Here is a 13,589-nt window from a genome sequence, read left to right as displayed (position 1 = left end):
TCTCAGACGACTGGGGCACCGGTGCCCCCAGATGCAATTGAATGGTATTTACTCGTCTACAGAGAATCTGACCCGAGTGTCTTGACATCAAATATATCAGCCTGAGTTGATAAAAGTTTAAAATTCCGAGGAGTTGTAAACTTTTATTGACGAGTGTTGATATATGGTTAAACGTCGCGTCCAAGATTATTGCACTTATATTGCGACGTACATGTACGTGTGTGTGTTTGTGTGGCTGCTTGTACTAGTCCGGACTAATGCCGACTTATAGTGCTAGCTCACTGAGATACCATGCCGCAGTTTAACATGAATACCCCACTCAGACAAAGTGTACTGACTCCGAGCCGACCAGTCTTTGTTTTAGCCCCTTAATCCCGAGCGCCAGACAGGGTAACAACAAGTACCATCTTTTAACGTCTTTTGGTATGACGCGGCCGGGATTGAACCCCGGACCTTCCGCTCTCCGGGCGGACGCTCTACCACTAGACCACGGAGGCGGTCAAATTTAGTTAGAGGAGACTAGTAAAGCACATCGATGTACCTGATCACGTTTTCAAAAGTTGATGGATACACTGTAAAAAATGTGTCAAGTAAACACCTGCAAGATATGTTTACATGTTTACATCTATACATGTTCAGGAATGTGTTTAAATCCTAAACGGAAAACACATGTGTTGGGTTCTATCTAAACACGTTAAAAATCTAAACACACGAAATGAGCTATCGTTTACAGCCTAAACACCACCTAAGAACAACATCCCCACAATCTACTAGCTGTTAAACACAACCCTAAACATGTTTAGGGGCGTGTCGTGTTTAGGCTAACACATTTTCTACAGTGGTGTCCTCACCACCTGAAATACGGTTTGTTCCCAGTTTTTTACAATTAGTTTCCACTTGAGTTTTTATTCTAAGGTAGGAATTAGTCTGCTCTTTGCAAGTCGCGTAGTTTCACATTCTCGACCTTCCCAGTATGTGGAGCGTTAGATGGTGACTAGGATAACAGTGTGTCATAAGTGACACTAATTTTAATTTTAATTTTTAATTTAGAACTGGAATCATAATGATTCGTACATTTATCAGCAGCTTTAACATCCTGGCTTGTCTCAGCACTGGTGAATGTACATGTAAAGAGGTGTCAAACGTGTTGACATATAAGATGCATGCTTCACTTCATCTATTAACATTAACGGGAGATATGAACTCCCCGTGGTAGGAGCTGACATTTGGAGAGAGTCTCACATTCGGTTTTAAGTTAATAATGCAGAAAACATTGCTTTAAATTGCTATTAGTGAGTACATTTCTTCAGCACAATTGTCAGACACATAGCTGCCAATGAGCATCACAAACTCAGATGACATTATCTGCACAAATCGTTGACCGGAAATACCAAAGCTATAGGTGGAGTCACATGAAATGGATTTTTGAATCGTCCTGTTCAAGATTATTTCACGTATATGACATGTGCGTTTGTGTGCGTGTGTGTGCGTGTGTGTGTGAGAGAGAAATAAAGAGGGAAATGAGAGAGAGGAAGACACACAGACAGAGAAAGAATGAAAAGAGTGAATGAGGGAGAGAAAGAGAGAGAGTTAAAGACAGAGGAAAGAGATATAAAAAGAGCGATAGAAAGAGAGTGAGAGATGGGTGAAAGAGTGGAGAGGGAGAGAAAAAGAGAGACAGAAGAAAGATAGAAAGAAAGCGAGAGAAAGAGGGTGTGAGGAGAGAGTAGAAGAGGGAGAGAGAAAGAAAGAGAGAAAAGAGAAAAAAGAGAGAAAAAAGAGAGAAAGAGGGAGCCCGCACGAGAGAGACATTTATGGCATACAACATCGGAACCAATGTCAAAGAACATTTACCCGACGAAAGCTGAGTGATATTTTGTCCTTTTCGTTTCTGACAAGGTAATGTATTGCGAGAGTTGTAGAATATCGATTCCCAAAGTGCTGCATGTTCACTTTCTTCCTTAATAAATGGCACCTTAAGTCAGACTAAGTCATAATCTTCAGCAAGTGCCCCATCAAACACACTACTGCCAGGTCAAGTCACATATACGACATGTAACACTAATATTCATATTCAATACGTTCTTAAGATGTTTTTGTCCCTTTGTCACTTCAATTCTTCTCCTGGTCTCATAATGTAAACATTTTCCCCGCACGATTGTCACAGAAGCATTCAGTATGGTTAATTTGAAACAAGTGCAGTGTATGCATTCGCGCTAATGACAACTTTAATCACATAGCCATGATGATCATTGAATTCGCAAGTGTAATTATATAAGTATTAATCTAGATCCTCGGCCATGCAAGCGATATTTGACCTAACAATCAGGCCTTGGTAATATATCTTCTAACAATCCGACTTTGATGACATGACAAACGGTCAGGTCTTGATATTTGACCTAACTGTTAGGCATTGATGATATACGACCTAACGATCAGGCCCTGACAAAATATGACCACACAATCGCGTTTTGATGGTATTTCTTCTAACAGCCTCATCTCTTGGATGTTACTTGTTCAGCATCAGTGATATATATGTTCAGGGAAGTCGCACGTATTGTAAACACGATGATAAGACCTTTATGGCATATTTTGGAAAAAAACTTTGTGTGTTAAGGGGTATTTATCCTAAAAACGAATTAATTATACTGACATTGACCTTCAAAAATGAATATTTTATTAACCAATGATACAAATTAGTCCCTTCTAAAAATGATACCCCAACTGATATGGGTGTGACGTATCAGACGGCATGGGTAGATGTTCACCTTATCGACCACTGGTTTAAAAAGTCTAAGCATGACTACTTAACAAATCGTCATGATAGAGCTGTTATACTTTGGAGGACGATGTAAAAATCAATCCACACACTCGTATTCTGTAACAAATCAACTTTACCCAATTACAGTACAATGAAGCATCTATATAACCCCAATGGTACATCGAGAGGCATATATCAGCCTTGTTTATGTCGACTGTGGAATCCGTATGATAAGATATTGATTTTAACCGTTTCCAATTGACAGTGCTGGGCGATATCTGATGGTGCTTGATGAACTCCCAGAACTGATTGTGGCAGTAACAGCAGCCCAACACCGTCGGATCCAGCCTGGCGTTAACGCGCACACTAAATCTGATGCAAAGACGCAATGAATTTGTTTTACTTAAGTCAATCTTGTCAATGCTGGCCCGCCTAGCCATCTTTATGCTATCCTTCAGAATACTTTTATCGCGTTTTAGAATTAAGTTAGTCGTGATTATCAGATTGTGTGAACGTAAAGGTGGCTGTTGTTGTTCAGAAGCTCTGCGATTGAGTACACAGGCTACGCGTTTGTCAGTTTACGTGATATAAGCAGAGTGTAAGTATTTAGAACGAGGGCTTTGGTTTAAATTATCGTGTCAATAGAAGACAAAGGTAATTTTTTTTAATTTGGATGGATTATCATTAAATAGATTGCCGGGCCAAAGCAAGTATACACATTTGAAAATTGGATATGAGGAAAACGTTACAAACGTTATCGAAACGTCACTAGGTTGGAAAAACAGTCACAGTACGCTGAAATCTTAAGCCACCGTCAACCATGGGTGTATGGTTTCTTTTACCCGGCAATTTCGTCAGATCCAGTGTTACCGCAGTGGTGTCGTCAGTGAGTGAGTGAGTGAATAATGTTAAACATTGTCAGTAATGTATCCGTTCTTTCAGTGTATCTGTACTGGGCCATAGAAACCAGTGACTGAAAGCATGAACAACGAACTACGACTTCGTGGTCGATGACACAGTCACCTAAGTCACACAGCCTATGTTAGTTCATGCGACAAGCAGGACCTACTGGATACCTACTCTGACCCTGACTCTATGTAATTAACATGACAAGTTAAACAACGTATGAAAAAGAATACGAACATACGCATTTTAACACATTTCCTTTGGCGTGTTATATAAGCAATATTGAAAAAGTATTCGAAATTTAGCTGATTTCTCCAGTTAAGTGCTTAACAGCTGGTGTTTGTAAGTTGCCAGCATCACAAATTGGTGTCATTATAGTGAATGCAATGCAGTGTTACTATCGTTGGTTTCATTTTTGACGGACTCTTATTTTTTACCTTGAATAATATCGACAGCTCTGTTCGTGGTGATTACAGTAACGACTGTTGAGGGAAGCAAACTCTAATCAATCGACAAAGACGATGAGCACTTATAACAGTAAAGATTTATTTTTCTCATTATCTCACACAAGGATACGTTTAACACCACTCGCATCTTTAAATGTTTGATCATCACTGGATCAGCAGTATCTCATCGTTTGCAGGTTTGTTCTCTTCTTAAACCCGTGAGATTATTTTTTCATTTTATTTTGTATTAAACACTCGATTTTAAGTCGAGATGGATAATACCATCCCAAATGACCTTTAACGATACATAAGTCGTGAGTGAGGTGAATATCACCCCTCTTTTGGTATTATTGCAGACACGGAGAATGATTATGCATACATTATACGAAGCACCATAAAATCCCAAATTTGTCCTGATTATGATCCCCGGGACTTCGTATACAGTAAACCACGGTTATAACGAACTCAAGGGACCACTAATTTTAGTTCGTAATGACCGTAGTTCGTTATAAGCAAAAACGGCATATATACAATAAATGGTCGGGACTAAAAAATAAAGTTCGTTTTATCGGTCAGTTCGTTATAAACGTAGTTTACTGTAAGGGTATACGAGGAACTTTAAAATTTAAAAATATTAACATTGATCTAAATACTATTTAACAATAGTGACGCGTCTGTTTTGTTAATTACAGAAGTAAATTAAGTACTAACGTAGCTGACACTGCAAGTTACAAAGATGAAGTTCGCGGTCTATCCTTCACAAGTTGCAGCTGCAGAAGCTGATGATGGCGGCGTTTGTTCAGACAGCGCAACAGGTGGCCTAGCTGTTGCATGCAGTATGTGTACAGAACTATTGACATGTACAGAAACCTAATTAGTGCGAAGCCATTGACTGTAAACTAACGTAATTACTATCGACTGTTCTGCCACAGTTGAGTAAGACCTACTATTTAGCCATGGAGTCTCATTGACTCAAACACTGACCTGACGCAACGCTCCTCGTGACGCTGACGACGGCGACGATGATCATACAAGTTAACCTCAACATGGTCGGTGAAGTTTAAGGCACTCCAAAGTCTTAATCACTTGAACATTCTGGTAGAAATAGTTTCCAGTCAACACCAGTGTCATAACTTGGAGAAGATCCCTCTCCCAGTTTTCCCTGACTGTTCTCAAGGCTTGCTTAGAAGGGCAATCCCGTCTTGTAGTCGATCCACCCCTAGAACAGACTTTAACGGTTGATCATTGGCGAAGCGGTTCCCATCGACCAATGAACGGCCGCGTCGAGGCACAAGCCTAACAAACAGCCAATGAGTTGTGAGAGCGATCACAAGAACACTTACCCCCACCGAGTGTCGCCTTGAGAAATAGCGATTAGATCAAATCTTGGAATCACAAACACAGTAATAATTGATAGAGCAAGTGCTTCGCAGTGCTGGAACTCCGGCCACGATGAGATATCGCTGATCCAATGGTCTGGTGTATCGATCTACAGTACATGGAAGATTTGGCCAATCTTTTCTCCCATTCCGGGGATTCTGGGGCTCAAAAACTGCTTAGGACGTTCAGGGTAGTGTTGACCTTGGTCGGATAAAGGGGCCAACTTTCCGATCAATGTTTTATGATAAATATGTTTGGATGGTACAGCTACAGAAGTGATGCTTATGTGTGTGTGTGTGTGTGTGTGTGTGTGTGGCTCTTTTAATGTATTTGAGAACGATAATATAAAATCTTTTTTATTTATTACTTAAAAAAGGTTTTGGTAAGCTGAATCTGTACAAAACCAATCAATGCTTGATGTAGCAAAAACCCATCCCCGCCAAGGTCTGTCGATATTATATGTGTTGTTGTAATGGGAATAGGGTGTACATGTTTTTTTTAATGCAGCGCGGATACACAACACAGCTGGACTTCTTATCCCATGACTGTTTCCACCAGCAAATAACAATAAATCACTCATCTGATCAGAAACACTTTTTGTTCATTTTCCCATAAACTGAACGGCAGTTCATCAATTGTTGGTATATCGAACGCTCAGTAAGGTACCAGCCGTGGAGAGATCTGGTCCAGATCTACATCGATTAGAGCGGATTATCACTAACGCTATCTAAATGTGTCTTTTTCTCATCACTTAGTCTGATTCAGATAATTACGAGATGTCTGAATGCATTCACGTGTAGCAGGGGGGCGTCTCAATGTCCTTGCCGGTGACAAGGGGTCGTCTCGAGAGCTTCATACGAACAATTCCTGACAGTCAGTTCCGGTTGTGTGAGAGGGACTCTAGCGTCATGAATGATCACTTCGATCGTCATAGGAGTTGCTGCCACATGTGATGGCTTCATCTTGTCGTGTTGACAGACAGGCCCAGACTAAAACTGGACACGTGTAAACGGGTGTGAACTGTGAAGTCGTGTGCCCTGAATTTGTTCTGTAGACAGAGCAGTGAGTTACATACATGTTACCCTGACACCAAGCTGACAGCCACGAGTATTCCCATGATTATGAATCCTTTGACCAGACAGTGTCGCATATTGATTGAATACGTGAGTGTTTGTTTTGTTTGTTGTTTACGGTGCAGCCTGCACTATTTCCCCGCTTCATGGCGGGGTATAAATAATCAAGTCTGGGTCAGACAAACCAGTGGTTGAGATCAGTTGGATGACGGTGACTCGCAGTCAACCGGTCACAGAGCCGGACTACTCGATAAATTTCGTGCAGTTTGTTGTTTAACGCCGCACACAGCAATAGTCCAGCTAAATGACGGCGGTCTGTAAATTATCGAGTCTGGACCAGACAATACCAGTGATTAACATCATGAGCATCGATCCACGCAATTTGGATCCATGACATGCATCAACCAAGTCAGCGAGCCTGACCACCGGATCCCTTTAGTCGCCTCTTAAGACAAGTAATGGTTCCTGAAGACCAATTCTTACACGGATCTTCACGGGCGATTTCGCGCAGTGGAGACGCGACTGCTCTAACACATTGCATCTAAGAAGCCCTATGAGTTGAGTACCGCCCCCACCCCCCCTCCCCCCTCCCATCCCCCGGTATATCTACGGAGTGAGTAAGTGAGGACACCTTTTAACAACAAATATGAGCTAGTGCGTCTTACTAAGCTAAAGCAATACTCTCCCATATCATTTGTGACACTTTGAACGGACGTTACACATTGGTCGCATGTTCGGTATCGAACCCGGGGGTCTGCATGACAAGCCAACGCTTTACAACTGGGCTACCCTCGCCCTCCCGCAGTATGACAGTGAAGGGGATACGAGAACACGCTCTACCCTTGAGAAAATAAAACTATAAAGAATTTAACAGCTAGCTTACCTTACCGCACAAAAAGACACGCCATTCAAATGCTCTTTTTATTTTATTTGTATTACGCATATATTCTTGTTGATGGATTGTAAGTCAAAATATAAAAAAACAAACACGAAAGAACTCGGAAAAACAACCATATTAAAGGGGTCTCTTTAAATTAGGAAGGCGGGTGAATTGATGAAATAAAGTGATACTGAAAGTGTTTATTGAATGACAAGGTAACGGTTACTTTCTTCCTTCATCGATCTTTTTGAGTTTTTATTAACTTGAAATTGTTAAGAGACTTGGTGGGGAAAAACCGATTGTTTTTAAAATCTAATAATTTATTTTATTCAACGGATCCGAAAACTAAGTACAGTAAAATACGTTTATAACGAACTCTTTTTTAACGAACTTTTTTTTGTCCTGACCATTTGCTGTATATATGTTGAACATATATGCTTATAACGAAGTACGGTTATAACGAACTAAAATAGGTGGCCCCTTGGAATTCGTTATAACCATAGTTTACTGTAATACAGAATGTCAAATAATTAAAATAACGAATGTGAGATCAGTTTCACTTCCCTTTTACATAGCACTAATAGTTGACGAAAGGGAATCGTAGAAACTGTACACTGTTACCGGCATAGTCCTCGCCATGAGTGATTAATAAAAAGCTTTATCATATAATGGGTAGGTTTCTCGGCAGGATAAAGCCAACGGATAAAAACGATATCCGTTGGGGTCATATGCGGATAGAGATGCAAATATCAAAGGTCACGTAGGGACTACTTTCACTGTTTATAAACAAACACGGCGTCGCACTCGTCATTCGGCGATCGAGTCAGAATTAACCATCGGGAATCTGGATAAACTACAGGGATAATTGCTATCATTATCAAAAGAACAGTCTAATATATTGAAAATCTGTGTCTAACTATGACGTAGCTTAGGCATTTTATAACTTTTGGCAACTTTGGAGATATACATTTCGAAACAATTTGGCGAGGGCAGTAGCCATATCTGTGCTTGTAGACCTCTGCGGCTTGAAACCTCCTCCACAAATTAAAATAGTTGGATTTGGCGGAAATATGTTTGAATTGTTACCTTGTTTCGTTTTGTCGCTGTGTGTACATCTGACAACACTTCTTGTCGTTATGACAGGAGAGACCGACTGTCAACAACATCTGACCGTGGCCGTGACGTCTCATAGACTAGGGTTAGAGTAGTTTCCCTTTGACAAAGGGCAGTTACTCTAGCGGACAGACCGTTGGATTGCCGCGAAAGACAATTAAAAACAATTGTTGTTTTGCGTATATGTTGCTTGGCCACTGTATAAGAAACATATTTCAGTTGGAACTATATTGGCTACTGTCACTGTCCGACTGACACATCACTTACCCTGTGACGTAATAAATATTAATGCTAGCATTCCAGGAAAACTCGCAATGCTTCGGTAATGTTTGTGAGTGAGGGTAAAGCGATTTTGAAGCACAGAATTAAAGAATGACATTAAATGATAAAGAGGTTATCACGCTTGTGTGTTTGGGGATGGTAAATATCCTGTATTAGGAATAAACACTATGTATTTAGCTCGCCAAGGCTCGTTAAATACAATGTTTATTCCTAATGCAGGCTATTTACCATCCCCAAACACACTCGCGTGATAACCTCTATGCATATGTTCTAATATCTATAAAATGGAAACAAGCCGTCGATAAGGAATATTATTTACAGTAATGACACAAAATTGCAAAGAGCGCTTTAAAAATTTCTTATATCCATTTTGCAGCGATAAACATCATCGTTGAGTTTTGATCACGTGGTTACAATCCGGGAATGAATCGACAGTCACGTGACTGGGAGCAGCTATATTTAGAAGCCTACGTACTTCACCAGCACGAACCAAAAGAAAATAACGTGCAGATGTTGTATTTAAAGGGTTATATCCCATTAGTTAGACGTCCCATTAGTTAGACGTCCCAATTGTTAGACATGTTTATTTAGGCAAAGAGGGAATATACCTACAGGTGTAATGGATCAGTCCTAATTAGATTAAAGTACTGGGTAGGGATAGGGGACTCACAGTTTATGGAGTATATATGTTATAATTTCGTTTAATCAACCTAAATTACCTTACTCTCGGCACAGGTTCAATAGGCATGAGATTAACTATGTAAACTATGGAGTAGCTTAATTGTCTCACTGTATTATCAGTTGAAGGAGTTGAGTTTAGATTATCTACTCATCAAACAAATAAAAATGATCTTGGGGTACGTATCATTATCAGTATCGATATGGCTGGTTTAAGGAAAGTAGAGTACCTCACCTCTCGGCGTGGAAGTGAGCAGTTGATATTAGATGGATAATTATATTTACAACAGAAACCGCGAGAGGCAAACCTTCACACATTGGAGGTGCGTCGTCAAGACGTGCAATGGGAAATGTACAACTGTCGGTGACTTTCTTTGCAATCAGTCGGAACATAACCATCCGCCTGAAGATGAAACCAGAGTGAACTTTGTCAGCAATCTTCGTAAAAGAGCGCGAGAAGAAACCACACAGATGCAGGCATTGTACGAGGAGCAAGTCACTCAAGTAGATGAAGCCAACATGCCAGCGATGCCATCATTTCAGAGCGTGAAAAGTGCACTTTACAGGTAAATATCATCTCGTATTTTTGACTTGGTTAGAATTTACTTCTTTTTTTTTAGGTCCCACATAACTTGTTTCGCTCTTAAACATTTCAAGTTAATGAAATCATTATCAATATTTCATGTAACATATGTGTAACTGTTCCTTTGCTCTTGTTCAGGTGTTACATTCCAGCGTTACCCAGGTCGCGGTCAGCAGTAGACATTGAAGACAAATGGTCAGAGACAACAGATGGACGTCCCTTTCTACTGTTCAGCGACGGCGACGATGACACGATCCTGGCGTTCTCCACTGTAGAACAGATACAAGCCCTCCAGGAAGCTGACACTCTTTACATGGATGGTACCTTCACAGCATGTCCAGGTTTATGGGATCAAGTATACATCATTCATGCCAGAGTTGGTCCCAACACCTTCCCTCTAGTGTTTGCCCTTTTGCCAGATCGCCAAGCAACAACCTATGGCCGCCTTTTTCGACAACTGAAGACAGAAGTTCAAGAGCGACTCAACAGACCTCTGTCACCTAGCACACTTGCTTCGTCTGGGATAAATAAACTGTAAAAGTTATTAAATGTAAAGTGTACATTACCAAAAACTGTCACAAAGTGTTGTTACAAACTGTATAAAATTTATCAAATGTAAAGTGTCATTAAATGTTAAGTATAATATTAAAGTATCTATTTAAAGCTGCTTTGCTTTGTTTGTCAGGTCTTATCTGGACTATTCCATTTTAAAGTCTGAGGTAACAAGCATAAGGATTAGTGTGCACTCAACCGTTTAAAGTGTTGTTATAAGCTGTCTAACTATTGGGACGTCTAACCAATGGGAGGACACCATTTAAAGTGTTGTTGGCCACGTTCACTGCTAAATGTAACCGCACCTGGCTGCCGATCCTCACCTGGATTGTAACCACGTGATTAACATTTTTGTTATTACCCTACCGGTCGGTTGAGTGAGTGAGTGGGTGGTTGAGTGGTTGAGTGAGTATGGTTTTAGGCCACTTTAAGCAATATTCCAGCTATATCACGGCAGGGGAAACCAGAAATGGGCTTCGCATATTGTACCCATGTAGAGAATCGAAGCCGGGTCTTCGGCGTGACGAGCAAACCTTTAACCACTAGGCTACCCGACCGCCGGCTTATCGCAAGAATGGCTTGTTTTCCCTTTCTAAGTATTACCACATATTTATTAATCATCTCGATGATTCTATTTTAAATGGCGAGGCCTATAAGTGTACATTATGCTCACAAATATTACAGAAATGTATCTTTTTCTCAGGACTTTTAAGAGAATAAAGCAAAGCGAAACCTTTTTCTCCTTGTAGTATTCAATCGAGCTATAATTAAAGGCTGGAAGACCTAACGTAACACGTGACTAAATACAAAAAAATCCCTGAGAAGCACGATAATGTGAGCCTCGTTCTGGGAAAAGCAGCGTTTGGACAATGCGCTCGATAAGTACATTTTATAAGACGGCTAATTACTAGTAGACTGTGGCAGGGGTTGTGTGAGGGTAGACAAACTGGTCGTTAATTACGTTTAGCCGCCGACTGCCAAGGCTGTATAGTTCAACTAAAGTACGTTAGTTACTCTTCATGAATCACCATGTGCAATGACAAAACGAACCTTTGACAGCTCAGCGCAGTGAGTTGGGTTTGGCCAACGTCTCTTTGAACAGTATTCCAGTAACATCACGGCGTGTCAGCAAAATGTGGGGGAAAAGGGCGAAGTGATGCAGGTCTTACACGTTTACCACTTCGGTTAAACCCACGAGCACGGGTATGGTGCTGACAAACCTAGAAACATAATCGGGGCGAGTCGGGATTCGAACCCACGATCATATGTTTCTGACGTGCTCAAGAGACACATTACGGCGCTTAGGCGACTGGGCCACCTGTGCCCCCTGATAACAGTGGAGCTGATGGTTTGAGATTTTTGTTTTGAGACAGATTATTCTTTAATCTTTTCAAAACGTAAATTCCTTTCTTGGAAAGGAGGAGCCAAATATTTCTTGGTGACACCTAATAACGCTTTTCGGTAAAACCTTTTTTTTTCTCAGGAAAGATTTATTTTCAAAAACAATCTTAGCACATCTCGTTGAATGTGGAATGGATTGGTCGGCCCGTAAGGTTCTGACATACCATTGCGGACAGTGCAAGAGAGGACCACGTAGGTCGGCTTCAGAGTTGTGGACCTTGTTTAAGTAGTGGAGGTGGAAGTAGTTGCAGAAGTGGTGGATGTGGAAGTTGTAGGTGTTGGTTTTGAGCTGGTCGTGATATCAGTAGTAATGTAACTTACAGTGGCAGTAGTAGTTGTAGTAGCAATAGTAACAGTAGTGGTAGTCGTAGAAGTAGTAATAGTAATAGTATTAGTAGTCGTAGTAGAAGTAGTAGTAGAAGTTGTACACACACAAACACGTAGCAGCAGTATTAGTGGTGGTAGTACAGTAATGGTAGTCACAATAGTAATAGTAGTAGTATCGATGCTCATGATATTGATCACTGTATTGTCTGGTCCAGACTTAATTATTTACAGACCGCCGTCATATAGCTGGAGTATAGCGCATATAACTGAGTGTGGAAAGTAGTAGTAGTGGTAGAAGTTGTAGTAGTGGTAGACGTTGTAGTAGTAGTAGACGTAGTAGTAGTAGACGTAGTAGTAGTAGACGTAGTAGTAGTAGTAGTATCATTTGAAGCAGTAGTGATGTTAGTAGTTATATCATAAACAACATTAAATGTTGTATTAATTATACTTTTAGGGGTAAAGGATTCGCAGGCAGGCAATACGTCTTCACTGAATGTGAACATATACCTGCTAACCCAACACATGAAGCCTAGTCACAATTGATCAATCCATACTAAACATAATCCACGTATAGTTAAACCTCGTCAATCAGTACTGTAGCGTTCAAAATGAAACCGTCCGGTTTACCAAATTTTGATATACTGCTCAAAAGAAGTTAAAGAACACGCATTACTTGACAGATTAGTAATATGAAAGAATGTGTGTGTGTGTGTGTGTGTGTGTGTGCGTGTGCGTGCGCGCGTGTGCGTGTGTGTGTGCGTTTGTGCGTTTGTGCGTTTAAAAGCAACTTAAGCGATCAGGACTAACGAAGTGTCAGTGTAAAGGGCAACATTACTCACACCGGAACGAGTATTGGCAGAAAAGCCTCCTCCTCTTCTGTACAATTAAACCGTCATCAAATTAGACAGATACTCAATCACACGAATTGAGAAGTGGGCGTGAACGTGGGCGTGGCTTCAGAGAGTTAATTGACAGCAAGATCATTACCATATATGACTCGGATAACGCCACTTACATTGATCGCGTCCCCTTACACTGTGTCATGTCTTATTGATTTAGCTAATCAATAAATATTGAATTCTTTAGTCAAAATGATTACCAACCTTGTCCATCAACCATCGTTTCATCTTCAACCGTTTCCCGACAATGCTCCTGAAACCATAGACCTACAACGATGTAATTCATCTTTGATCCCGAACTACAAAAA

General features: G+C 40.6%; 1 protein-coding gene across 1 annotated transcript in view; it reads right to left on the bottom strand.

Moving 5' to 3' along the window:
* The window catches only part of LOC124139643 (putative carbonic anhydrase-like protein 1), a 114,945-nt gene extending 109,653 nt beyond the window's left edge, over positions 1-5,292 (bottom strand). Inside the window, exon 1 of the mRNA XM_046506901.2 lies at positions 5,098-5,292. Within this exon, the coding sequence (XP_046362857.1) occupies positions 5,098-5,161 (64 nt within the window). The 5' untranslated portion in view covers positions 5,162-5,292. The remainder of the gene's footprint in view (positions 1-5,097) is intronic.
* Positions 5,293-13,589: the final 8,297 nt, after the last annotated feature.

The sequence above is a fragment of the Haliotis rufescens genome, unplaced genomic scaffold (assembly GCF_023055435.1).
Source record: "Haliotis rufescens isolate VD_foot unplaced genomic scaffold, xgHalRufe1.0.p SCAF_7, whole genome shotgun sequence".
In the NCBI taxonomy this organism is placed as follows: Eukaryota; Metazoa; Mollusca; class Gastropoda; order Lepetellida; family Haliotidae; genus Haliotis; species Haliotis rufescens.
Note: the sequence above shows the minus strand (reverse complement) of the source record. Positions and strands in the feature narration are given on the sequence as shown.